Raw genomic sequence first — 27317 nt, forward strand, 5'->3', positions numbered from 1 at the left:
CATCTTGTGTCCAGCAGGAAAACCTTTTGGGTTTTTGTTATCTACTTTTTATTGTTATTCAACACGAGTAATAAACAAGATATGCAAACAAATCCCCAACAAATTAACACCCCCCCCCCCCACACACACCTTTCAGGAACCTATTTGTTTGTTGCCGTCAAACCTTGAGAGATTTATAGAGGAGGTATCATTCAGTAGGAGCAGCTTAGGACAATATGGCACTTAATAATAATAATAATAATGATAGTAGGTCAGATAGTGTAGATACTTCCACTAGGGGTCGCCAAAGCTTCATGGGGGGGTCAAGAGGTCTTATTGATTTTAAGGGGTGTAAGAAAACCTAATAATATACACAGTTGGCCAATATGTCGACATTTTGTTAGTTTCTGTGAATGAAATAAATATGAAATGACTTTAGATAATTATTTAAGATCTAAACTTTGAAGACCTGAACACAACAGAGAGACTGATAAACAGCCCCGTTAGAAAACAACCAAAGAGCTGATAAAACAACGAAAAAAAACACTGAATCTGTCAAAAAGAAAGTCTGTATGATTGTTAAATATAATTTTAAAAAATAAATAATACAAACAGAGAATTTTAAAAAAGGTTTTATAGGTTATACTTCTTGCAGTTACTGAGTTCACTGTTTGGGTTCATTGTTAATATTAAATATTCATAAAATATGTAACTTAGTCCTCTCTAGTCTATCAGCAGGGATTTATTTTGGCTGCTCTGTTGATGACATTTGCTGGTCTACACTCTGCGACTGATATATTTTAAACTCCTCTGTTGGATGTATCCCAGAAAGCTCCACTCCTGATTGTCTGTCCTAATGCACTGGTTCCCATTCTTTTTCCTTAAGGGAACCCTTTTCTATCTTTGAGTAAACTGATGACCCCTGATTAAGTGACATATTTCATATTGTATTCAATGTATAACAATACCAGTACAGATAAACTGAACAATGAACTCAGTAACTGCAGGAAGTTTGTATAAAACCAGAGATTTGGATGAATTTTGAGCAGATTATTTCCTGTTTAGGGAACTTTTTATACAATTCTCTGTCTGTATTATACATTTTATTATTATTTTTAAGTTGTTTAGTGCAGTTAAATAAATAAAAGAGTTGTAAACAGTTTTCAGTCTGGATATTAATATCTGTAATGGTTGCAGTGGTTCAGTTGGTTCAGTTGGTTTCAGTTGGTGCTGTATAACGACTAATAGCTGCTTCTCCCTGTTTGGCTCTGACCTTTGACACCGCGAGCGCTCCCAGGGTTATAAAGCTCATATCAGATGTGCATTTGGGGCCGACTCCATGTATAGATTTATAAACAAGTAATAAAAGTTTAAAATCAATTCTATAGCTTATTGATAACCAGTGTAGTTTTGCAGCTGGATTGTGAAGTCTTCTTTTTCATGATGTTCCTAACTTTGGTTATATTTTAAAGGTGATAAAATGTTGACTGCTGACACTATATCCCCCATTAACTGGATTTTCTGTCATTTAAGTCATAAAAATAATGAACAAAGTTAGAATTAAAGTTTGTTATATATATATGATAGAGGCACCATTCTTTCTTTTGATGTATGAACATAATGTTCTTTAAAGATTAGTGAATATGATCTAAAATTAACTGTAATACGATGACTAAAAACGAGCTAAAAATAATTGTATTTTAATTTAAAAAAGATTCTTTGATGAAGCAGCTTTTAATGGTAATTTAAAAACTTGATTTTGTACGTTACAGCAACAAAATTAAATCAGTGTCACCTTAAAGTTACTAAAGCTACTTAATCAAGAATGTTTTTTTAACTTATAAAATTAAGTTAGTGTTACTTAAAATGTTCGATGGATTCAGTTTCCACTATTTTTCTAGTTAAACGAACGTATCCGGTTACTATAAATAATCGTCTGGCGGAGTCAGAGTCGATTAAAACAAGAGGTTCCTCACCTGTTCTTTAGTTCATTGTGACTTGTCCTTCAGGTGAGCAGCATCTTGAGCTTTTCATCTTTGCAGCCGAACAAAAATTACCTGTATTTGGTTTCAGAAGATTTTCATACCTCGGATTCTTTATTTGCTCGACACATTTACATAGTGAGTCAGTAGGACAGTCGGTTGGTCACAGAGCTTGGGAAATTTGGGTATCATCGGCATAACTGTGATAAGTGAGGTTGTTATTGGGAAGGATGTGGACAAAATAATCCCTCCGCATAGGATCTCAGTCATTTTAAAATACTTCCAGAATAAACTGTGTAAAACTGTGATGGACAGAATTAAAGCTGCACTGAGATCTAAAAGCACTAAAACTGATGTTTTGCCTGAATCAGTGGATCCCAACCTTTTCACTTTTCTATCATTGACTAAACTGACAATCTGTAACTAAATTAAAACATATTTTGATATATTAATTGATATTATATTCAATGTATAACAGAATAAGTGATAAACTGTAAACAGTGAACACAATAACTGCAGGAAGTTTGTGTAAAACTAACGACTTTGGATGAATTTTGAGCAGAATATTGAGTTTTCAATCAATTTTGGGAACTTTTTGTACAATTCTCTGTCTGCATTATGTTTTTATTTATTTATTAACAATCATACAGACCTAATAGGCTTCACTTTTGATAAATTCAGTGTTTTCTTGTCCCTGAAGCTCGTTCTGTTAGCTCTTTGGTTGTTATAACTGCATAATCTTTTAATGCAGGATGACAAGATATACGCCTATTGTGTGTATATGTTTTCTTTCACCCATTAAAATCAAGAAGACCTTGTGACCCCCACCGTGAAGCTTTGGCGACCCCTAGTTGTGGTGCCGATCCCCAGGTTGGGAACCACTGTCTTAATGCAAGGCTGGAGGGAATCTTTAACATGTAAGTCAGCTTGTAGATAAATAGTTTATTAATAGTTTAACAGTTTATTCTGGAAGTATTTTAAAAATGACTAGATAAATAAGCCTTTAAGTTGACTTACCTCATAAATTTAGCTTTAAAAAGAAGTCTTCCTGCATCTTGCTCATTGTCATTATTATTATCATTATTTATTATCATTAACTGTACAGCTCTTCATTAATTTATTTAAATAACAGTCATATTTGTATATATTGTCTCTTTATATCTTTATTTATATTCTCTATGTTTACTGTAATGCACCAAGGCAAATTCCTTGTATTATTTGGCAATAAACCCGATCCATTCTTAATTTTTAAATTATTAATCGATTAACAAAATTGCTTCTAATTAACTTTCTGTACGTGGACTGATTGATTAATGCACAAACTGTTGTGGATTACAGAATTGATAATAATTGATCTGATATAGAGATAAAAGCTGTATTTTAAATGTATATTTGTGTAAAATGTGTAAAAAAAAAAAGCAGCCAAATGTAATAAAATCATAATAATAATATAATATAATAATATAATAATAATAATAATAATAATAATAATAATAATAATAAAGTCGTTTTTTTATTCCATTATTTATTTATTTACGTCTTCCCCTCTCCGTCCAGCAGGTGGCGGCAAGTTCCCCTTAAAGTCTCTGACAAACGCCACACAATAAAACCAAGCGAAGAAGAAAAGCAGCCATGTGATTGGTTATTGCTAGGGGACCGACCGCGTCACAGCACGCTCTGCCGCTACATCTTCAATTTGGGGACAAAAAAAACAACAACAACAACAATCTGCGGTTTGTTTGTCTCTTGTGGCGCAAACTTCGGTTTTAACGCGACTTTAGCTTCACTTATTCTGTGTTTTAATGCGCGGGAACAGCTGCTGCTTTGTGCTAGCATAAGATAATGTAGTTTAACCTTTTTTTTTTACCTCTTTTTTTTGTCGTTTTGTGGTTTTTTTTTTGTTTTTCAGGTGAAACAGACGAAAGGTAGGTTGAGTTTAATGACAGCGAGCTATCTTAGCTCCCAGTTAATGAGTTTAATTTGCTGTTTGCTGGTTGAGATCGTTGATTTGTGTTGATAGCAGCCTCTAAAGATGGCTGTGGTCGGTGTTAGCTGTCAGTGTGTGTGTGCTGATGAAGGGCCTGGTGGCTCCTCCTGCCTACAAAACCTGGATTTTATAGCTTTCATGTGGCATTATGTGTGTTGTTCTGGAGGGATAGTGTAAATGTTAGAGCCTTTTATTACAACAAATGACCTTCACGTGACTATCAACCGTGTTTTTTTTACCCTGTTTAGGTGTTAATAGTAACTTTATTTAGTGCTAGGGCTGCACAGTTAATCACAGTTTGGATGAAATTGTGGTGTTTAAATCACAGAAGCTGCAAGTAAAATGTGACACAACAGCATTAGAATGAAATATTGTAGTTCTGAAGAGAGGCCCTGGACTACAAATCTAGATTTAAGATTTAGATTAATCGTCTGCTCGGAACAATGAGTCCTGGAAATATAGACAGCAGTTCTTCCACTCATGGAAACACCCGGAAATTGATTAAAATGACCAAATATTCTGGAAATAATCTGTGTTGTCCTGGAAAATTTGGCTAAATGAATGTGACGTTAGAGGAAAAACTGCAGTTTATCTTTCACAGCAGCCTTTTTGACATGAAATAGTCAGGTAAACACAGGCGTTACCTCTCATTTGTGGGTGTAGATATGTGCACATAAGACGATAAAGTGTAAGAACAAAATAAAATGTACATATTTAAAGACAAAAAGAAACAAAACCCCCAAAGAAAATCCAAAACAAAACGTACAGCACATTTCCGTTGGTAGGCAGGTTGTTTACTCCACTTTTTACACCCTTAAAAAGATTATAAAATGAAAATAGTCGGGTTAAAGGACGGTTCCAGTATCTAAATATATCCATTTATTACTAAGCATTAAAAGTAATTAAGCTAAGAAATGAAAACCAGAAGCTTCCTGGAAAAATAAACAAGTAAAACAGATTTAAATCTCTTTTAAAATGTTCCACAGTAACATAAAATATACTATAATAATAATATTTATTATTACATTTGTGTTGAAATGAAACAACAAGCGACATTTTAAAGGTTTTTACTTTATCTTTCTTTTCAGACCGCTGGCTGCGACTTTTCTGATTTGTTCCTGAGATCAAGAACTCAAACTGGCTGAAATGGATGAACAAAGCGTTGAGGTACACACACACACACACACACACACACACACACACACACACACACACACACACACACACACACACAGGTCAGACTGTGCAGCAAGGACTCAGCCCTGGTACATGGTACAGCTCCACCAGCTGAACTAACAGCTCCAAACGTTTCTTTAAAATCATTTTATCCTTTTGAGTCATTTTTGAAGGAAAAAAAAGTCCAAATTCTCTGATTTTAGCTTCTCAGATGTGAATATTTTCTGGTTCCTTCAGTCCTCTGTGACAGTAAACTGAATATCTTTGGGTTTGTGGACAAAACAAGACATTTAAGGATCAACATTTCACCACTTTTAGACATTTTATGAACCAACTAATCAGTTAATTGAGACAATGATCAATATTGAGCTGCAGCCGCAATCAGGTGCTGAGAACAGTGCCACAGTTGTTCCAGCTGAGCAGGCCAACAGCTGGATGATGAAGGCTGATAAGAGTGCTGTGGCTGCTGCAGAGGCAGAACAGAGAAGGTCAAAGGTCAGGTGTTGTTGTAATGTTCCTTTGCTATTGTGTACAGAGTTTAAATTTGTTGAACTTTGACCCGATGATCTGCTCTGAACCTTTTGTGAGCGCAGCCAGTGAGTGAAGGCTGCTGTTTGTACCGCCATCAAAGATCAAATTAATGAGGGTTTCTGAGAGTAATTCTGATTTATATTAAAGAAATCATCAAGATAAAATGTTAAATTTGAGTAGATATTTATAATTATTGATCATTTTCAGGACCTATTTTTAATAAAAATGTTGTATTTACCCACTTTATGTATTAAGGCACACAGGTAATCGTTTTAATGTTAAAGGGATAGTTCAGGTTTCTTGAAGTGGGCTTGTATCCATAATCAGGATCATATTAATGTGCAAGTTGCATTTTACTGCTGTAGATGTTTAAGGTTGGGCTCTTTACATATAAAGTTTGGTAGTTTGGCCACTTCAGCCCAATAAATTAATATTTATCAAAGGCCAAAGTGACCTTACCCTAAAAATGACGTAATATTCGGCCTGTTATAAGTCTGTTTTTACTTTACAGTTATTAAATACAACCGTACAATCCAACACGATCCAGTAAAACCGCTTTACAATCAACCTGCTACCCTTTGTGAAACGTATGATGTTGGTGTTTTGTGGTGCTTTCTCTCATCATCATCATCATCATCATCATCTCTCTTGTGTCCCGGTGCAGAGCATCGCCGAGGTGTTTCGCTGCTTCATCTGCATGGAGAAACTGAGGGACGCTCGTCTCTGCCCGCACTGCTCCAAACTCTGCTGCTTCAGCTGCATACGAGTAAGACTGGGGAATGTGTTACCTGGTACATCCCCACATATTTTAATATGTTACTAAAACAGAGTGTTTGTTTTGGGGACTATTTTCAGCAGCGGATTAATACAGATTTGATGCTTTAGGTGCAGGGAGTCTCAAGAAATGTATTTTGTTTGGTGTAAAATAATGGCAAAGGTTAAAGCTGCCCACAGACATGTGGAACCAGGTAATGATAAGAGAGCAGGTGATATAAAATGATGATGTAAACATATTTAGAAACTGCTGTTTGTGTTTTTTGTTCAGTGTGACGTTAATAATGGAAATATTTAGTGTCGGGCTTTCTTTGAACGTTGAAGTGACTCCAAGACAGCTTGAGTTTGAGAGCCCTGTTCTAGTGAGTGTTTACTTTAGGACAATGTATGTGCGATTAAACTCTAAGTCAAGTACTTTAACCAGGTTCATGGTAATGAAGGATCATGTGACTCATTGATTGGATTGCTCAGAAGAATAAAAAAATATCAGGCTTTGATGTTCAGATCAGTTCATTTTGATCTTCTCTTGAGATTCATTGACACCAGAACAAATACGGGCTGTCGGCAGCTGTGTATAATCGTGTATATTTGACAATGGCTGCGTGTTTGCACTGGTTGCATTTAGGTGCAATTATCATTGAACTGGAATCTCTTGTTTGACAGCGATGGCTGACGGAGCAGAGAGCCCAGTGTCCACACTGTCGGTAAGCGCCCGCTAAAGCACGTCTGCAACCCTCCCATCTGTCTGTCACTGACTATTATTATTAATAGAAATGTAAAGCAGCATAAAGAACATCACACGTCACACCACATTCAGCTGCTTCTGTACTTTTATTGTCATTTAAACATATTTGATATAAGGTTGCTTCGCTGAGTATTCATAAATCTAAAAAAGAAACCTCAGGATAGGACACATGAGGTGAGATATTAAAGTGTCTGTCTGTCTGTCTGTCTGTCCGTCAGCGCTCCGCTCCAGCTGAGGGAGCTGGTCAACTGTCGCTGGGCGGAGGAGGTCACCCAGCAGCTGGACACCCTGCAGCTCTGCAGCCTCACCAAGCACGAGGACAACGACAAAGACAAGTGAGCTCCTCCTTCTCTTCCTCCTCCTCCTCCTTCCTCTCCTCCCTGTCCTGTCCTCCAGGTCTCCTTTCATGCATGTCTAAGGACCATCTCTACTCAAAGAGATAAGTTTTATATATATACTTTTTCATGACGGAGTGGTTTTATTGCTTTCTCTCATTTGGAAATACTGTGATTTCAATACTAGTTGATCCCTGCTGCTTCTCCTCCAACACATTCCAGTTGTTCCTCTTCGTCAGTGCACTTTGCAGCCGACAGATTTTCGTATTAAAATGAGAAAACCAAAACTGGGAATCGACTACCGTTTATAAATATAGGAAACTAAACTAAACTAAAACAGCTCATGTTCCCATTTTGGGTTTCTCATTTTAAAACTAAAATCGGTTCGCTGCAGAGAACTCTGACCATCTTCCTCCTGCGTCTCCTTCTCCGTATTCAGTCTTGTCATCCTCTGTGTCCTGCATTTATAAACTCTGTGAGTTTCCGTAAACTTTGTAGAAACACTGAAGTAAAACAGGCCAACAGTTTGAGGGATGACGACTTTAAAGAAAGTTTCCATAAAAAGCTCTCTCTCTCTTTGCGCTGTCGTTGTGTCGTTCCTTTGCAGATGTGAGAACCACCACGAGAAGCTGAGTGTTTTCTGTTGGACCTGTAAGAAATGCATCTGTCACCAGTGTGCTCTGTGGGGAGGCATGGTAACGTGTCACATCTTAGCTTTTTAGATCACAGTTTGCATCTATAGTTACAAACACACATAATAATCTCTTCCAGTTAACTGTTTTCCAAGTCTGGCTGCAACTACTCATCATTGCTGATTATTATCTTTCTAATTAATCTCTTAAAATGCTCAAGGCGATGTCCTTTTAAATATTAAATCTTCATCACACACACACGTTGGAGAAACTGGAACCAGACAGTGATTGGTGTTTTTGTTTTTTCTTCTGTCCAGCACGGCGGCCACACCTTCAAGCCTCTGGTGGAGATCTACGAGCAGCATGTGACCAAAGTGAAGGAGGAGGTCGCCAAGCTCCGCCGCCGCCTCATGGAGCTCATCAGCCTCGTGCAGGAAGTGGTGAGGATGCTCATTTCTTTCAACATCTATAAAGACAGATAGCCATGGTCTCTACCGGGCACATTCACTCTTCTCAGAGGATGAATCCTTTCTATTTTTATTTAATAAGGTTCATACAAAGTCTTTAAAATTGTTTTGTTTCCAAGATTAGAATACTCTCTAGAATCTTTTAATATCTGACATGAAATGATCCCGTTGACACAAATTAGAAAGCATTAAATAATCATGATCAAAACATTAATCAGAGATAATGCGAGCAGCTTTTAAACTTAGATGTGATGAAGAAACGTACAGAAATATTTTGTTTAGATACCTTGAGAGTGATTGTACGAATCCTGTTTTAACTGCACTGTACTGCAATGTTTCTTCAATTGTACATTTGAATTTTGAAATTGTCCTCAGTATTGGCAGTAATTTATCTGCCCCAGTAACTATCGTACAACCCTAGTAGAGAGAGATAGTACATGTGCCTTGGAAATAAAATCAGTCCAGTAAAACAGTTAATGAGACATGATTATTTTGTAGAAGAGTTCACAGGCAGTTCAGATCTTTCAGGTCTTCCCTAAAGCTTAGAAAAGTCCATAGTCACTATTAACAACCACTCCACTTACTTAAACATAAAAATATTGTACAGAAATGTTTTAAAGTTCATGTATTGTGGCTGTAAAGTACTGCTGACATCCACTAGATGGCACTAACACATTGATATATCATTTGAGAACTGACGTCTGTTAGATGAATTGTTGAAATGGTGTGTGTGTGTGTGTGTGTGTGTGTGTGTGTGTGCGTGCGTGTGCACGTGCGCGGGACACATTTCAGACTAAGGACCAGTTATTTTGAATTATCCAATTGGGGACAAAAACAGTGTCCCAAATTTTAAAAAAGTTGATTCATATTTAAGGTTTCAAGGTTCAAATAAGTCTCTCCAGGAAATGAATTCAAGTCTGTGTATTGTTCTCAAAAGTGACTCAAGTAAACGTGTGTGTGTGTGTGTGTGTGTGTGTGTGTGTGTGTGTGTGTGTGTGTGTGTGTGTGTGTGTGTGTGTGTGTGTGTGTGTGTGTGTGTGCGTGTGCGTGATGTGGTGGGTCAGGAGAGGAACGTGGAGGCCGTGAGGGGAGCGAAGGACGAGAGAGTCAGAGAGATCCGAAACGCCGTGGAGATGATGATCGCTCGTCTGGACAACCAGCTGAAGAACAAACTCATCACCCTCATGGGTAAAGACTCCTCATCATCACTGTCACAGTAAAACACTCCATCTGCTGCATTCAGGGATGCTGGTTTCAGTGGTATTTATCAGTACTTTAAATGTAAAAATAGAGGTTTATTAAATTAAAGTGGCAGCTGGCTCTCGTCTTAAATGTGTCTGAATAAAGACAGAAAATAAAAACCATAAGAGACCTTAATGTAAAAGTCACCTTCATCTCAGTGTTCCCTTTTAACATCTGGATGAAGCCACGATGTTTCATATTCCACGTCTGAGAAGAGCTCTTGTTAACTGGCACTACAGTGTGTCTAAAGGTTGAGACCTCAACCGAACTAAATATGCTCCCCCTGCTGCAAGAGGCACCTTTTTATAGCTACGGGGTAATATACATATGAAATATTTATCTGGACTGAGTGTCTGCATGCACTCAGCGCCCACATACACAGCCTGCAACACCCAACCACTCACACTCGCCGGCCTCCATCAGGGCTGACAGTCAGCGCAGGCACACTGAAAATAGAAATGTGTTCTCCCCCCCCACCAGGCCAGAAGACGTCCTTGACCCAGGAGACGGAGCTGCTGGAGTCTCTCCTGCAGGAAGTGGAGCATCAGGTTGGTTGTCTGCAGCAGCTCAGAGCCTCCATCCACTCAGCTCTACTGCATGTTGTTGTTGATGTTGTTGGTGGCAGGTTATTCAACACAAGGGTTCATCTTAGTTGTTGTGTTTGACAGATATAAACAGTATATAAACTATACAATATATTACACAATATATATCTATATCTATATAAACAGTCAGCAGTCACAGTAAGATGCATAAAGCGTGTATATGTGCCCGTCCTACATTCTTATCAGTGTAAGCTACGCTGCAGTAATAAACAATAATAAAGATTAAAATGATTTACACTCATTAACCCTCAATAATAGCTTTATAAGATCAGATAAGATAGACTATATTGATCCAACGCTGGAGGACATTTGCTTGTTCCAGCAGCTCAAGATAGAAGAAATATAGATAAAATAAAAATATAATAGATGTAATAAAATAGAAAATAATAAGTATAAACATATTTTATATATACAGATATGTTTGATTAAACATTGCACATTGCAAAAAATATATATATTTTTTTTTTTTTACTTTATTTTGTATTTCTTTACAAACATATGAATAATTATTTTGAAAACCAAAAGCAAGTTAAACATTCTTAAATTATTAATTCATATTTTAACCCCAACAATCTCCTTCTTTAATCTCTTTATAATCTTTTTGTACCATAAACTTCTCATCTCAAATCACACTTTTATTGAAAGAGTCCAAATGTTGTTGTTATTGTTATTTTCAATTAAAGACAGTATCCAGTATAGGAGATAAAAATATTGATTTGGTTCTCAACATTATTTGCATTAATAAAACATAACTTGCATTATAATTTATATAATTCTGTATTTTGAGACTGTAGTGGTGCGTCTTAAATCTCTTCCCATCATCAAAACAATGATCAGATTCCATATTTTGATGATTAAACAGCTGTGTCGTAACTATATTTAATGCTAAATTACTGTATTTTTGGGGGGGGACAAGCTGACAGATAAACTACTGTACAAATAAAGTTGTTAGCCAGCGAGCTCGTGTCCCTCCTGGTTTTGGTGCAGAGCCGGTAGAGAACAGTGGGTTCCTCGGAGCTCGCTGACAGCTGCTGCTGCAGATTGATAAGAGCAGTGAGTCATACAGTAAAGTTACAAACTGTCTCTCATATTTTGCATATTCATGTTAGTGAAGCTTTAATGCAGTGTTTCTTTCATGTCATAGGCCTCCACAGTATGAGGAAAATCTCCAATAACATTATAGGTATAGGTACGCTGCTAATGGAGACCCTAAACATTGAGCCTGAACACAGCCTGAGCCCTAACCTGCTGCCATTGGTGTGTTTTAGCTGCACGCTGGAACACAACATGGTGATTTTCTTGCTGTTTGTGTGTGTTGAGCAGCTTCACTCCTGCAGTAAGAGCGAACTGATCTCCAAGAGCCCAGAGATCCTGCTCATGTTCCAGCAGGTCCATCGGAAACCCATGCAGTCCTTCGTCACCACGCCGGTCCCTCCAGACTTCACCAGGTAATCAGCTGCATCCAACATCTATTTTATTAGTAATTTAGGCTCTAAAATGTTAGAAAATACTTAAAGATCCCCTCCAGACTTGTATTTAGACATTTATAAATACTCTGCAGCAGAAAAAAAACATTATTGTTCCAAACAAAGAATAATTTCCACATTAAAAAGTCATCTACTCCTTCCACAGTCTATGAATATGCAAATGATGTCCCATGTTTACACCTTTTCTGTTGAGAAATAGAACGGATGCTGCTCTGAGCATTCAGTTGTGTTTGATTTATTTAAGTATGTATGCCTGTGGATGAGTGATAATACAGAGGAGAGCAGCCTGGCAGTGTCAGTGGACCACAGCTTTATTCAGTGTGTGTAATCAGTGTTCCTCTGTTTGCTTTCAGTGAGCTGGTTCCTGCCTACGACTCCAGCACTTTTGTTCTGGTCAACTTCAGGTAAATCCTCTCGTCGATTGCATTCGGCCAGAAAGGACCTTGGTATCTTTTAAAGTATTGTCAGCTGTACAGAAGGGTTTTCTTTTGCAGCCGTTTTTGTTTTGAGCAAACTAGGGCTGCATGATATAGTAAACACATCATACTGTGATATAATTTGAGATTAGTGTGGGAATTAAAGTTCAATTTTCACTGGAAAAAAAGATTAAAATCATGAACATGTGACATGTTTTGGGGTCTGTACCTAACTAACATGTTCTCTTAAATGAAATAAAAAGATTTGTTTTACCTTTATCGAAATATTGCCCCTTCCTACAACTTGAATATACTACACTTGGCCATATTGTGATTAATTGTACAGCCGGTATCAGTGCCAATACTGTGCTTATGTACTAGTATACTACTCGGATATCGCTACTGATACCACTTTATGGCAGCATGAGAAGCAACTTTTACAACGCTAACATGTTTTAAAAGTCATTATTAGAACTTTAATAGTATTATTAAGTACTCATATCGGTGTTTGCTATCAGTAAGTACCCAAATACTTGTGTTGGCCTGAAAGAAAAGTGGTATCGCAGATAATTTTCATATAAAGCTCTTTCCACTGCATTAGCTGCATCTTTTATTTCTAGTTATAGTCGGTGGTTAAACAACAGTGTTACCTGATACATTAGTTTGCCACACAGAGTTTGTTTAGTTGGATTAGTTTCTTAGTTTATTTGTAAGTGCAGAGAAACATTGACAGTTGCAGACGCAGTGTCCAGTTAGCCGGAGCTCTCCAGCACCAGTCCCTTTGATGGGCATTGACAGCTTCCAGCAGCGGCTGTATTCACTGTTAATGTTACTACGACACAGACTTTAGCACTCTTTAATAAAAGCTGTGAGTATCTGAAGTGAACGTAGTGGCTCACCAAGAGGAAACATAACCCGAGGAAGGAGAGTCGCTGGGGGTCTGGTGGTTGTTGATAAAGAAGATGAGGAGCCCTCTGAAGCATTTCCACCCACCACTGAATGTATTTCAAGAGCTTTTTCCACTTAAAGGTTCTCATATTAGGTACGATTGCCCCCCCCCCATCCTCTCCACTCCCCCACCGCTTTCACATCAGTGTCGTCATCTACACAGCGTTTGTTTATGTCGTTTCTACAATGTGGAAAAGTCACAAACTATAGTTATGTTGCATTTAAACTAGCAGTCCACTCCTGCGTTGTTGTTTTGCGAACCGTACTCGAGACCACCTTTTCAAGCGGACCCCGGTCTACAGAGTTCATACTAATCAAACGAGCTGGACTTTAGGGGTCAAGTGTACTCTGAAAGCCTCCTTAAATATAAAATGTGACGCATCAAAGAGCAGCTGCAGCTTTAAACAGGAATACCCTTCAATAGCAGCCTGACGGTTGTTACCGTCGCCGAGTTTTGTCCACAAGGTTTTGATGTGAGTGTGTTTTTGTGTTTGTTTGTAGCACCCTGAGGCAGCGGGCTGACCCGGTCTACAGCCCTCCTCTGCAGATATCTGGACTCTGCTGGAGACTCAAAGTCTACCCAGTGAGTTTCCCTTCGTCCAATGTTTTCCATTAAAGCCTGTTCACGCTGAGCTTCAGCATCTGCATTAACTATTTATTCCTATAGTTTAATGTCTCTGTTGAAACAGTTTCAGGGAATACTTAAACACATTGTCAGTATGACTGTAAGGACTCAGGGTTGTGACCAAGCAATAAAACAGTATTTCTAAAGACCTACAGTAATAACCTGTGCTGTCATACAGACGTTATACTGATGTAAATAGATGTCAGTTCAACATACATTTTCCCAGTATTGAAGGAAGTTATCAATCTGTAGATTTAGAAAAACGTCATTCTCTCCACACTTTGACCAGTAGTCACAATGTCCATCCAGTCGGTCTGTGTTGGAGGCTCGGTCTGTACCCATTCTTGTGTTTCTTGCTGGCAGCCAATAGTATCTTTAGTAGATATTTGTCTCGCACCAGTAAATGAGCCTCAATATTACCCAGATAGATTGTGCTCCATCGCCAAATATGTTCCTGCATTACCTCCTGCCAGTATGAGCGAATGGCCGGGCAGCTCCAAATTATATGGAAATGATCTTCCTGCTGTTCTCCACATTTCCTCCATCATAGACCCTTTCCCACCTCTCCCGTCTGTACATTATTTATCAAAGTATGTTATCAGATTCTGCAAGCACACCCGAACTGGTGGAAGTAGACTGCATTGAGCTACTCATGTTCAGCCAATCTTCCTCTGAAAAAGTCCAGATTCTTTCTCCCGTTTCACCCAGACCTTATTGGTTGTTTGTTTCTTATTGGACTGAATACTACCCGTTTCCTGTTGTCAGTGTTTCTGTTAAACAAGAGAACTTAGAGCAGCAAGATTGTTGTTGTACGTATCGAATTAGCAGGAAATGTATGTCCTGAATTTATTAAGTCAATAGGTAAACAGGGAGGAACATAAACCATCAACAGCAAATGAAAAAATGGGAGCGCTTTAAAAAAACAAGATATTTTAATAAAATATTCAAATTTACCTTGAAATAAAGGCCTGTCTCTAATATAAGACTGTTTCAAATAAAGGCCTGGTTCTCTGCAGTGGAGGTAAATAATTATATGTTCAGTGTTCAGTTTCTTTAACAGACTGATGCTTTGTGAGCTAACACATAAATGACATACAAATAAATACATATTACATATTCTTCTTGCGTACTGTGGATGCATGCTGGGAGCTAAATGTCACGTTATACTTGACTTTTGACTTTACTTGATGATGATGCAGGCTCTTTAAAACTCTCTTTGTGATGTGTTTCCTCAGGATGGAAATGGGGTTGTTCGTGGAAACTACCTGTCTGTCTTCTTGGAACTGTCCGCTGGACTCCCTGAAACATCAAAGTATGAATAATTTATTCATAAATCTCCTCTCTTTCTCTTCCAACTTCTGTCTTTATCTTAAGTGAGGTTGAGTTATCAGAAATGCCGTAATTGAGTTCTGGCTTTCTGGCAGTCCTTCTCGTTGTTGTGTACTTCCCTGTGCAGTAATGTTGTGTTGGATCTGTGTAGGTACGAGTACCGCGTGGAGATGGTCCATCAGGCCTCCAGTGACCCAACCAAGAACATCATTCGGGAGTTCGCCTCTGACTTTGAGGTCGGTGAATGCTGGGGCTACAACCGCTTCTTCAGACTGGACCTTCTGGCCAGCGAGGGTTACCTGAACATGCAGACCGACACACTGGTCCTCCGGTGGGCTCACAAACAAACACACACACACACACACACACACACACACACACACACACACACACACACACACACACAATAATGTCAGAGTTTCATTGGTTTTCGTGTGTGTGTGCTCCACAGCTACCAGGTTCGCTCACCCACCTTCTTCCAGAAGTGTAGAGATCAGTACTGGTACATCAGCCAGCTGGAGTCGGCCCAGAGCGGCTACATCCAGCAGATCAACAACCTTAAAGAGGTGTGTGTGTGTGTGTGTGTGTGTGTGTGTGTGTGTGTGTGTGTGTGTGTGTGTGTGTGTGTGTGTGTTTTTTTTTTTGTGTGTGTGTGTGTGTGTGTGTGTGTGTGTGTGTGTGTGTGTGTGTGTGTGTGTGTGTGTGTGTGTTTCTACCCTTGTTACAATACATCTGAGAACTCGAGGACTCGATTTGGACGTCAGTATTCGTTCAACGTATAGAGTACTTGCCTTTTTCTATATGGTGTAAATGATAGATGTCTGCAGCTACAGGTAATATTCAGTGTTTTCAGTTAAAGGCAGAACGGCGACCAGGCATAAGAGCGATGTTTGGAAGTGATGTTTTTCAACAAAATAAACTAAATGAACGTGCAATGCGAGCTACATAATATAAAATACCCAAACACATTGCATTTACTATCATGTAAGATAAAGAAAAGCAGCAAATCTTCACATTTGCAGAGCTGGAACTAACAGATGTTTGTCATTTTTTTTGCTTGAAATTTAAATTTTCTACCGATTGACTAATCAATTAATCAACTAAGATATTTTTTTAGACCAAAAAGTGCTACACTCTATAAAGCAGGGGTGGAGGAACAAGACTTTATTTGGACTTTTATTGTGATGTTTGGATCCTGTTGAACAGTTTATCAGCTGCTGTAAAAACATTTTAAGCATATAAATTACAAACTGTATCTCTGGATTACAATAAATACAGAGAGATAATTACTGAAGTGACTCTGTTTAACGGCTCAATCGATCTTCTGACTCATCTTTCTGATTTCAGAGGTTGGCCATCGAGCTGTTTCGCCGTCAGACGTCGCGCAGCTCCTCGCCTCCTGACCTCAGGCTCTCCACGGGCACCACGACCTCCGAAAGAGACCCTCGCTCGGTGAAGAGCGACGACGACATCCAGACCACTCTGAGCAACGCTAAAAAGGGAGAAGAAGAAGAGAGGACCCAGCACGATGACTCTAATGTAAGCTTATTGGTTCTTACTGTTATTTGACTCAGGTTAGTTACTCAATGGAAGAGCATACGAGCAGGTGGGGGGGGGGGATATTGGGATATTTAAATAGTTCGTAGAAGATGTTTGAAGAAGGAAAAACATGGTGTCACTGTCGTCTTTGGGTTGAATCTCTGACCACACCCCTGTGCTCTGTTTTTATTTGTTACCACCCCCAACTGTGATGGATATTCTAGAGCAGTGATTCCCAACAGGGAACTTCTGCAGTTGCCAGGGTTGTACAGGAAAAGCCTGTGGAGTGGCTGAACTAATTAAAATAAATTGCGAGCTTGGTGTGATCACGGCGTCACTGTGTTGTTCAGGAGCTGTCGGACGGTGACTTGGAGGTGGACTGCCTCACGGAGGAGGAGGTGAACCCGCTGGACGGCAGCAGCACCTCGGGGAGCTCCACGGCCACCAGCAACACCGAGGAGAACGACATAGACGAGGAGACCATGTGAGCAGAATTTCTCTCATCCTCTTAAGTCTTTAAACAAAATATATATCTCCTGTGGACTGTAAGTCCTCGCTGTCACTGAATACGTTGCTGTCTGTCTGCACAGGTCAGGAGAGAATGACGTGGACTTCATTGGGAACCTGGAGACAGAAGAAGGAGAGCTTCCTGATGACTTGGCTGGAGCTACAGGTATAATTCATCCAGTATAAAGTTATTATATACATAGACAATTGTTACTCCTGCTGTGTAGGAGGAGGGTTTGTTGTTTGATTCTGCAGAGGATCAGCAGATACTGTATCTCTAAAACTTGTCAACAGAATTTAGTGAAACTTGGCAGAAAGTTTGGCTTCGGTTCGTGGAATAAAGCCCAGATTACACTTTCCACGTCTGCATATTAACCTCAGGGGCCTGCGTGATTTAAATTCAGATACGCGCTCGTGTCCTCGAGGGTCCGTCTGCGTGCAGCACAAAATTAATGACTGCGTGTGTGAACACGTGTGTGATTCAGACACCCAGTGGAGTACAAACTGTGTCCGCTGCTCCCATCAGGTGATTATTGATTACTCCTTTGGTGCCACCATGTGACCATTTATTAAGAGAGCTCCACATTTAGGCTCATACATCTTGAAAAGTGACGTGTGCAAGCATCTTTTTATGGATTCAAGTTCGTCAGAGTGCACTTGATTCATCCGCGTTTTACTGAACATATTTGGATTTGGAGGAATATTTGTGATTATTCCCACATTTCCACCGCTCTGCAGTCCCTGTGTGTTGGCCTGGGGAGGGTGTGGAGACACTGGCTACCTCCATGTTATTGTTAGATAATATTGAGTATCTAAACTAAAATGAATCCATTGAATGTGTTATACAACTGGATAGTTTCTGCATTGAGCTTCACACTGAGCTGAAAAGAAATGAGTGCACATAAATTAGGTAAATAACAAATAAACAGCCTCATACTGTATTTATACTGGAGTTCGGTGTTTTAGCCACCGGCTGTATAAGCTCTAAACTGCTCTTACACACATGGAGCTCAGCAGAGAGTTTACAAAGAAAGATAAAGAACAAAGGTTCAGATTGGGCTCAATATAGCTTAAAATAGCTGATTCCTATCAGTTAAATAAAATTCTTTCACCGGCCCCCGATCATCCCGACATCCCGAGTTGAGAACATTTCAATCTCGAGAGGATTGATTCAGAATCAGAAGGTCAAGGTCACTCTTTTGAAGAACCCAAAAATATCCTGCCGAAGAAAAATCCAACGTTATTTGTGAAGCTGTAAACCATCAAATACTTAATTCCCTGCCTGAAATAAAGCCTCAGCCACTGTTTGAGAGTCTACAGAACCTCCTGGTGTTGTTGGACAGCCGCTCAGGCAGAACGCGGTGATACAACGGTGGGCCTCAAAGCGGCTCCTTCACCGTGTTTCACTGTGTTGGTGTTGAAAGGCATGAAGAGGATGAGTCACTGTTGGTGCACTGAACCCCTCGCAGCGTGCTGATATAGAAACACTGTGTGTGTGTGTGTGTGTGTGTGTGTGTGTGTGTGTGTGTGTGTACACTCTGTCGGAGTGGAGCTCAGCAAAATATTTTTAAGATTCATTAAGTTTTACTTTTGATGCTGTTAAACAATCGAGTTTAGAGTCTCAATCACTGATTTTAAAGCTGTTAATTTAAGGTAGGAACGTTACATAACAGAGCTTTTAGAACAACATGAATTATTAGTTTTGTAAACCTCTGTCTTCTGATCTACAGGGGGCTCCGGCTCCAGCGTGCGTTCCTTACATCGCAGTGCCGCTGCTGGTCGTAGCTCCAGCGGTAGCGGCGCCGCAGCTGGTGGGGCTGTGGGTCCGAGCAGCAACAGCCTCCTGGAGATCGACCCGGTCATCCTGATCCAGCTGCTGGATCTGAAGGAGCGCAGCAGCGTGGAGTCTCTGTGGGGCCTTCAGCCTCGTCCTCCAGTATCTCTGCTGCACAGCCAAGGTCTGTAAACACACTCCGCCCACTGACAACAAATCGTTGCAGCTAAACAGAGAGTCAATACTCACACACAGAGAACAGTCCCTCCAAAAATACAAACCATCACAGTTCTCCTGCAGCTGTAGTTTTCCAGGCATGGAAACACCTAGAAATTGATTTAAAATGAACAAAAAACCTGGAAATAATGTTGAATTGTGTGTTAGCTCATCACTCAGGTTAGCATTTCGGTGTAGCTGTTCACCCCAGACGGGAAGCGGACTTGCAGCGCCAAGTCTATAAGCAGAATTCTCTGAGAAGCCCATTGGAAATGCTGTAAAGGGTCACATCTACATGCATACACCCTAATAATAATCACATATGTAGCTGTTAAATGTTAATTTTATGTGCAACAAACATTTTCTACTTCTTCCTCTAACAGGCTGATAGTTGGAGACTGTGAATGTTCTGTCTGTTACTTTATGGGCTGTGGCCAAATGAATGTTACAGTTTGTCTATGCTGTGGTGGTGAGCAGCAGCCATGAAAGAGTCACATCCACACAGTGTCCCATAAACACTGACCGCTGACCTGTGTTGAACCTGCATCATTAAAAAACAAGTCCATGTCCTAGAAAATGATCTGTTGAACTTCTCGATTTCATCCCACTTTATGTACGTATGTTTGTTTAGCTGTTTCTCCTTCCTGTTTCTCTTCCAGCTCATCCTCACTCCCGGAAAGAACGCGAGCGGCGACCTCAGGTTGTGCGCCGATCGGCTCCAGACTCGGGGGTCCTGATCCGCCTCAAGGCTCAGATGGCTGAGGTCCGCAGCAAGATGTCTGACGTCAAGAGTCAAGTGCTGGAGGCTCGAGCGAACGGAGAGCCCAGGCCCGGCCCATCGGGGGGCTTCAGCGTGGAGGAGGTGTCGTCTCACCACGCTGATTCAGAGTTGTCAGCTTGCCGTAAGCCCGGTGAGCTGGACCTGCTGGGGAGAGCAGCTGCGGCTCGGTCCAGGCCCTGCCGCCCTGGTGAGGACCGCTACACGGCTAATGCTAAGAGTGTTTTTATAAAGAAAATCCTCTCATTATCCAGCGAGTATTAGCATAATCCATATAATCTTTTCTTTTTGAACATTTAAATGAGAACTTGGTGCTCAGAGTTTCACGGCCGTATTTCTCGGTGGAAAAGGTAGAAAAACTGGCGGTAACGAGCCTGAAAAGTCGTCTGAGGTATTATCATCAAGAAGTTCATCACAAAAACAACCAAACAAATATTTACCTCTGACATCTGAGGAGAAATACTCGCTCCGTCAGCTTTAAGGAATGAAACTAAACCTCTGTGCCGTCTTAGAGTCTCATTTCATTAAGTGACTCATTTAACCAATAACAGGAAATGTGTTCTATTATTCAGCAGAGCCGCATTAAAAATGAAACTACAGGAAAAGTCAGGCGTTCTTTGTCCTTTGTTGCTAAAGACAATTAATAACTTTAGAAGATCATTTCTTTTGGACTCTCTGGTACAACTACTCCTTTAGAAATCAGTAAAGTATGAAATAGGTTAAAGGTGCTGTATACGACTGTCAGTCTAGGTGTCGCACTACAGCACCAGCATCTTAAACCAAAAATAATACGCCGGTCCACCAGACTCATTTTACCTTTCACCACAAGTGTTTGTATTAGTCTTTCCACTTCTCCAACACGGTCACCAACTCATGTTTGGTTGAAATAAATTCTTAAATGAGAAAATAGCCACAAACAGGCTGCAACTTAAGCGTTAATCCTTGGTGCCCGTCAAAGTCCGACCGCTAGAAGTAGTAGTTTCTGCCACTGACAGACTCAGGTTGTTATTGTCAGTGTCTGACAGCATTATGGAAAGGATCCCTACAGAGATAGACCTTTAGTTTAACCACAAACAGCCGTAATATCACTATCACTCTCCACCAGACTCCAGAGACAGAAACACTCATTTTACCTTCAGATCATCATAACTTCTTTAAAGTGGACAGAAACAGAATAAAACTCATTAAAAGTCTTTCTACAGTTCCAACAATCACCAGTCAGTCACTTTACATAGCTAATAGTAATTTACAATATATATATATAACCTTTAAGTTTAAGAACAAGGTGTCAGAGTTCACTGAAATCAATCCCCAGTGTAAAATAGTACTGTTGAAGGCTGATCTTCTGTTCCTACGGAACCAGTTTCTGTGGCTCCAATCAACCTGACACCGCTTGCGTCAGTAGTTTATAAGAGAAGTCAGCTCTCAGTTTAAATAGGATATTCCTCTAATCACCATAATCAGCGTTATCTAAAGCAAGGATCACTTTCTGCTGCCACTTAAGATCATCAGTGGAGGATTTTCAGTCTGATTTCTCTCTCTGCCCTTTGGAGGCTGGTTGAGAGCAGTTCATCTGTTCGACACTAAATCATACAGATTACTGGTTTTGGCACAACTTTACCCATCTCTGAGTTTACACTAGACTACAGACGACGAGGCTCGCAGAGTTTATAATTAATAATCACAACAACCGGAAACAGAGACCTGAGATGATGTTTCTTTCTTCTGTGTGCAGCCAGGAAGTCTCTGTCCCCGGTCCTGGACAGCAGCGGCTCTCTGGTGGTGAAGAGGAGGAGTCCAGAGGAGATGGAGAAGGACCTGAGAGGAGCAGACGTGGCCACAGAGCTCAGCCTGCATCTGAAAGAGGGTGCAGAGGGTCAGTACTTTTATAACTTACAGACACTTTTGGGGGAAAACAAGCTGTAAATCCAATTTCTTCTTCAAGAGAACGACTCTTTGATCTCACATTCAGATTCTTTCCCTCCGAACACTCGCACTCACTCTCACACAGCTCCTGCGTGCACTTCGATTTGCTCTGGTTCTGCTGACACTGTGTGTTTGCACTCAGATATATTGTTGTTTGCACAGATTTCCTGCGCTCCAGTTTCAGTCTCCTCAGCACTCGGGCTGCGTCTGTGCACTCGCGAAACGTCTGCTCTCAGATTTCTTTCTTCGCTCTCGGATTATGGTGTGGAGAAATGAGCCAATGAAATGATCCCTGCCTGGTTACGGTGCACATTAGCTTAGTTAGAGCTATATTCATGTAGGACCTTCATGGTCTACAGATGTTGAATCAGGCCGGTTTTGGTGACCCCCTGTCCTCTCTTTAACACCACATCTGGCCAAACTTACATGTTCATTGTCCCCTGAGGTTGAACCCATTGTTTTAGATACTTCAGGAGTCTTCTAGTGCTGCCCTAAAGCCAGTTACCACACAGGATCTAAATCAGTTCCCCACTTTCTTCCTGAAGGGATCCTTTTTCTATCACTGAGTAAACTCACGTCCCCTAACTCACATATTTTATGGTTATTTCATATCATACGTATTGACTACCAATAACGATACAGAACAACCGATACAGTGATACAGTGAAGTTTGAGTAAAACAAGACTGAAAGGTTTAACAAACTTTCTGCTCGTTGTTCTATCAGCGTTTCGTTCTAATGCAGGACGAGGCTGTTTATCAGAGATGTGTTCAGTGTAGATCTTAAATAATAATCTAAACTTTAAAAAACAATGACCATTTCATTTAGTTTTCTTCACATAAATGAATAAAATCTGATGAGCTTTCAGCCTCATGGATTTACAGTATTACTCCAAATGGACCCTCTTGGTTTTGTTTACCCAGATTGAACCATGTTATTTCCGCTGTGTGACTTTGCCCCTGTCTCTGCTCCAGGAGTGCTGCAGGCTGACGGCACCCAGGGTCCCGTCGTGTCCCTCGGCGGCTCCTCGTCGGAGCAGGCCTCCACCTCCAAGCTGCAGTACTCGGTGGAGCAGCAGCTGTACGTGGCCTCGGGATCCAGGGACGACATCTTCTCCTTGGGAGGGCCGAGCTACATGACCGCCAGCAAGAACTGTGGCGGCAGGACCCTAGGGTGCGTCTCAGAGGCCCCTCGTACGCAGGAAACTGGAGCAGGAAGCTGTTCTCTCTCTCACTAACACATTTCTTCCTCCCGCAGGGCAGCCATGTTGGACTGTGAATCTGAGAGCTCAGGAAACTCCCATCAGTCCTTGCTGGAGGGCTCCTCTGCACAGCCGCAGTCAAATGAAGGTCGGTCCACCCTCTAACTGCCGACCCTCAGGAGTTCATGTGTGATGGTTTGTTTGTGTTGTTAGCATGCTACCAGCGCCTCTGAAGCTCTCTGATTCACACGCTTTATCTGCTTTGTTTAAAAACGTTCAAACCTTCTGTGTTATGGGGCGTTTTGTGCCGGGTCAGTGACCTCCTGGAGTCTCCGCTGGCTGCTCAAAGCCGAGGAAGACAAAGTTATGGTTTAAACAATTCATACAGATTAAACAAACTAAATATGAAGTGTTTCCTGTTTCCTTCACATTTTGTTGTGTTTCATCAGACAGCAGAAACATTTCATATATTTTTAATACAGTAAGATTATGAAATTTAAAGCAGCTACATGGTACTTTCTTTTTGTGTTGATTCTGTCGCCCCCTGTGGACAGAAGAGGTAGTGTTTCTACCGCTCGCTTTCATTGATTTCAAGGGGAATCTGACCAACTCTGACGTTAAACATGGCTGATCGTTGTAGTCTGGAGATTGTTGCTTCTAAACCTGCATTTTACTTAAGTTTTGTTCTTTAACTTGAATTTCTGAATAACGTCCAGTGAAAGATTGTTAGTAAAGTCTCGTCCTCCCGTCTGTAGATCAGTCTCCGTCTGTCCTGGTGGCGGCGACGAGCAGCGACAGCGACACCGAGGACGAGGCCCTGCAGAGCAACAACTCTCGCTACGACAACCAGACTCCTCCCTGCACAGGTAACACACACAGACACACACACACACACACACACACACACACACACACACACACACACACACACAGACACACACACACACACACACACACAGACACACAGACACACAATAATAAAACCAAATGTGACGTCTTTAATTCTGTGTTTAATGCAGATATGTTTTATTTTTTTTAACCTCCTGTTTTAATAAAAGCCTTTGTAAGGACGAGTGTTGCACATTATGATACTTACTACAGATACTGTATCTGTTCCTGTCATATAAACCACTAATAAATAAATAAGAGTTTCAGTCGACTTAGTGGAGGCGTATTAAATCAGAATTTACTTTATTGACAGACCGGTAAACACAGACAGTGCATGAAGAGACAATGTCAGTGCGGCAGTAATGTCCTTTATTGTTGATTTCACTTTCAAAATGAAAGAAAGATGATTTATAATTGGAAAATTCAGATTTATGGATGTGGAATTTTGCAAAAAAAGAATTAAACTAATGATTTTATTCTGATTTATTTTGGTGGAGGGTTAAAAGAAACAAAACATTTTCATATAAAAGATAAAATCAGAAACAAAAATGCACAAATTATCAAAAGAACAAGAATAACCTAAATAAATGCAGCTACGTTACATCAGTATTAAATCAGATTGATGGGCAGGTTGTCTGTCACTCAATGTCATCGTTGCCGTGGTTACGGACACTCAGACATACTCCAGCTCCAACCTCCAGTGTTTCCTGTGTTCAGTCTGTAGGTTGATTCAGTCGATATTTTAGAGCTTTCAGGTGTTTTACCGATGCTTTTATTGTGTTAACCGCTCTTACATAATGCACACACACACACACACACACACACACACACACTCTTGTTTCAGACTGCATGTAGACGATGAAGTCATTTCTCCTCTTCCTCCTTCCAGGAGAGCAGCTCCTGTCCGATGACATGAGTCTGCCCGCTGACAGGTGATTCCCTCTGAGCCCGCCAACGCCATGGAAACGCCACCGCCGTACCCCCCGGCGCGGCTCGCACGGCGACGCTCACGCCACTTACACACACACACACACACACACACACACACACACACCTGTAGAGTAGAAACTGCTCGTTACTGAAATGAAGGCGACACATTCCTCTTGGCCAGCTGTTCATTGTGACACTGCGCCTTTAAGAGCGCTAACATCTCTTTGGTTGTGTTCCTCAGTGACTGCTCAATAATGACCTCAGCAGCCATTAAATAGAGATTTACACTCAACCGCCAGATCCCTAAAAATCTGCTCCTCCTTCCTGCTTTTATTTTGAAAACCAGAACCACTACCAGGACTGCAGAGCCACTTTTGTAAAGAACCGAGTCTTGAGGATGAAGGTGTAGATAATCCGTAGCGTTTGGCTTGCTGCTGATGCTTAATGCGGCCTGTCTGGGCTTTAGTCTCCACACCCACTCAACCCGAGTCCCTGCACCCCCCCACCGACCTCATTCACTCCTCAGACCCCCTCGATTAGTGACACTGCAGCTGGTTGCATAAATCCACTGAACACGAAGCGCTCAATTAGCATTCCTGCTTACTTATGTAAATGTCTCCTCTTAATAACCGCAGCGTCAGGAACTTTTTCTGTCTGTCTGTCTGTCTGTCTGTCTGTCTGTCTGTCTGTGACATTTGGAGAAGGCGAACTATCACTGAATCACATGCGTTATAAAACGGCTGCTGCTCTGACGTCTGCTGGCTGAGACCTCGATGGAGGTTCGTACGACGATGCACCGATTGGGGGGAAATTCTGAGCCGATAACGATGTTGTTGTTTTTGTTGTTATTTACCGTATTCGCCCTTTTTGTTCTGGGAAACAAAAGAAATCTCACTTGTTGCTGCTCAGTCTGTTCTAGACTTTTGTGCCAGTGCTGGAAAACAGAGTTTATTGTTTCTTAAATATCCAACGCACAACTAATGCGACACAACAGATGAACACGGACAACAAGGCGAATACCGGCCGGTAAATCGGTGCATCCCTCGTCTCTGACTGACGCTCACTACAGTTTATACACGACACAACTAGTTTGACATTTTGTATTTCTGATGGAGTTACATAAGAAGACTTTTATGTTTATTTAAATATAAAGCTTCAAACTACAGCTGGTTAGCTTAGCATAAAGACTGGAAACTGGGGGGGGGAACATCTGCTCCTCTCCTCAGTCTCTCCTTCGGACTGTAAATCAGCACCGACTCAAACGCTGCTGCTCTCTTAAGGTGGAAACTCTGAGATGAGTCAACAGCTGTTCGCCGGACGCCAGATACCCGAGAACAGAACACTCACTGACTGCTGAACCTCTTCATCACTTAATCTTTGGATCAAAGAAACCACATCAGTGTACACGTCCACAGTCATTAGTTTACGTTGTAAATACCCCGATATATTCTGAGAGTGCATGGCTTTATGGGCCGGACTGACGGGACGGAGGACGGCGACTTCTGCTCCGGTCTGCTTGACGGCGTGATGTTTGATGGCTGTGTGAGGGCGTGGGAAACTGCAGCCACCGTTTATTAAACCATGTCTTTCCTCTTATTTGTGCTCGTTGTGTCAAAAGCTGCTGTTTATTTTGAATGTTCCCAGAATGCACTGTGCGTTATTTGATGTGTATATTTCCTTACTGTGTAATAAATAAAATGTTTTACGACCCTGGAAATGACCACGTTCTTCCGTGTTCTGTCTCATTACTTTTGGACCACGGAGGATGAGGAAGATGAGGATGAAGCTGTAATATCTGAATGTTAAAATATAAAGATTAAAGGATAATTATTTATTTTCCTTTCGGCTGTAATCTCGACGGGTTATAATAATCTAGTTGAGGCAGGAAGTCTTTGGCTCTGATGGTGTTTTCTGCCTCATTAGATTTTATTTTTATTAATGTTGCAGCTCTCAGAGGTTCAAGTGGTGAGAACAAAGTTTTAATTTCAGACAGAAATGTTTGACAAAACTACAAAAAGTATAATTAATATAAACATGGGTGTCGTCCTTTTACAGTCACGCATCATCAGAGTTGTTTTCCAGTGATTTTAGTTTTAGTGACTCACGAGTTAAACTGAGATATTCTGACGTTTAATCCAGAGTATCAAGCTGGATCCTACACTTCCCATAATGCAACACCAGCAGTTTGTGACTCTGGCTTTCTCTTAAAATTTGGAGTCTGCGTAACCCAAACACTGTGTAATTAAAAATGGATGTAGTCTCTGTGACGTTGCTCATGTTTCTGAAGAGCCGCTGTGAA

The 27317-nt window shown here is 40.7% G+C and overlaps 1 protein-coding gene and 1 long non-coding RNA gene across 3 annotated transcripts; one reads left to right on the forward strand and one right to left on the reverse strand.

Annotated features, from left to right (window-relative positions):
• The first annotated feature begins 3599 nt into the window (after nucleotides 1-3599).
• trim37 (tripartite motif containing 37) lies at nucleotides 3600-26735 on the forward strand. Of its 2 annotated transcripts, XM_051401819.1 has the most exons (26): nucleotides 3622-3694; nucleotides 3871-3886; nucleotides 5037-5115; nucleotides 6320-6421; nucleotides 7093-7133; nucleotides 7393-7509; nucleotides 8117-8204; nucleotides 8459-8581; nucleotides 9673-9796; nucleotides 10331-10398; nucleotides 11779-11903; nucleotides 12296-12346; nucleotides 13808-13889; nucleotides 15167-15243; nucleotides 15412-15591; nucleotides 15712-15826; nucleotides 16608-16799; nucleotides 17150-17283; nucleotides 17390-17472; nucleotides 19037-19264; nucleotides 19956-20264; nucleotides 21810-21950; nucleotides 22974-23172; nucleotides 23257-23348; nucleotides 23956-24066; nucleotides 24978-26735. In XM_051401819.1, the coding sequence occupies exons 3-26, from the start codon at nucleotides 5095-5097 to the stop codon at nucleotides 25022-25024; spliced, it is 2850 nt and encodes a 949-aa protein (XP_051257779.1). In that variant the 5' UTR covers nucleotides 3622-3694; nucleotides 3871-3886; nucleotides 5037-5094; the 3' UTR covers nucleotides 25025-26735. The 2 variants fall into 2 exon arrangements, with proteins under 2 accessions (XP_051257778.1, XP_051257779.1); XM_051401818.1 differs by having other exon boundaries at nucleotides 3600-3886.
• LOC127364367 (uncharacterized) lies at nucleotides 15888-19115 on the reverse strand. The gene is made up of 2 exons (XR_007885010.1): nucleotides 19017-19115; nucleotides 15888-16752 (listed from the first exon to the last, which is right to left on the reverse strand). It is a non-coding gene; the product is annotated as an uncharacterized LOC127364367 (long non-coding RNA).
• Nucleotides 26736-27317: the final 582 nt, after the last annotated feature.

Source organism: Dicentrarchus labrax, unplaced genomic scaffold (assembly GCF_905237075.1).
Source record: "Dicentrarchus labrax unplaced genomic scaffold, dlabrax2021, whole genome shotgun sequence".
Taxonomy (NCBI): domain Eukaryota; kingdom Metazoa; phylum Chordata; class Actinopteri; family Moronidae; genus Dicentrarchus; species Dicentrarchus labrax.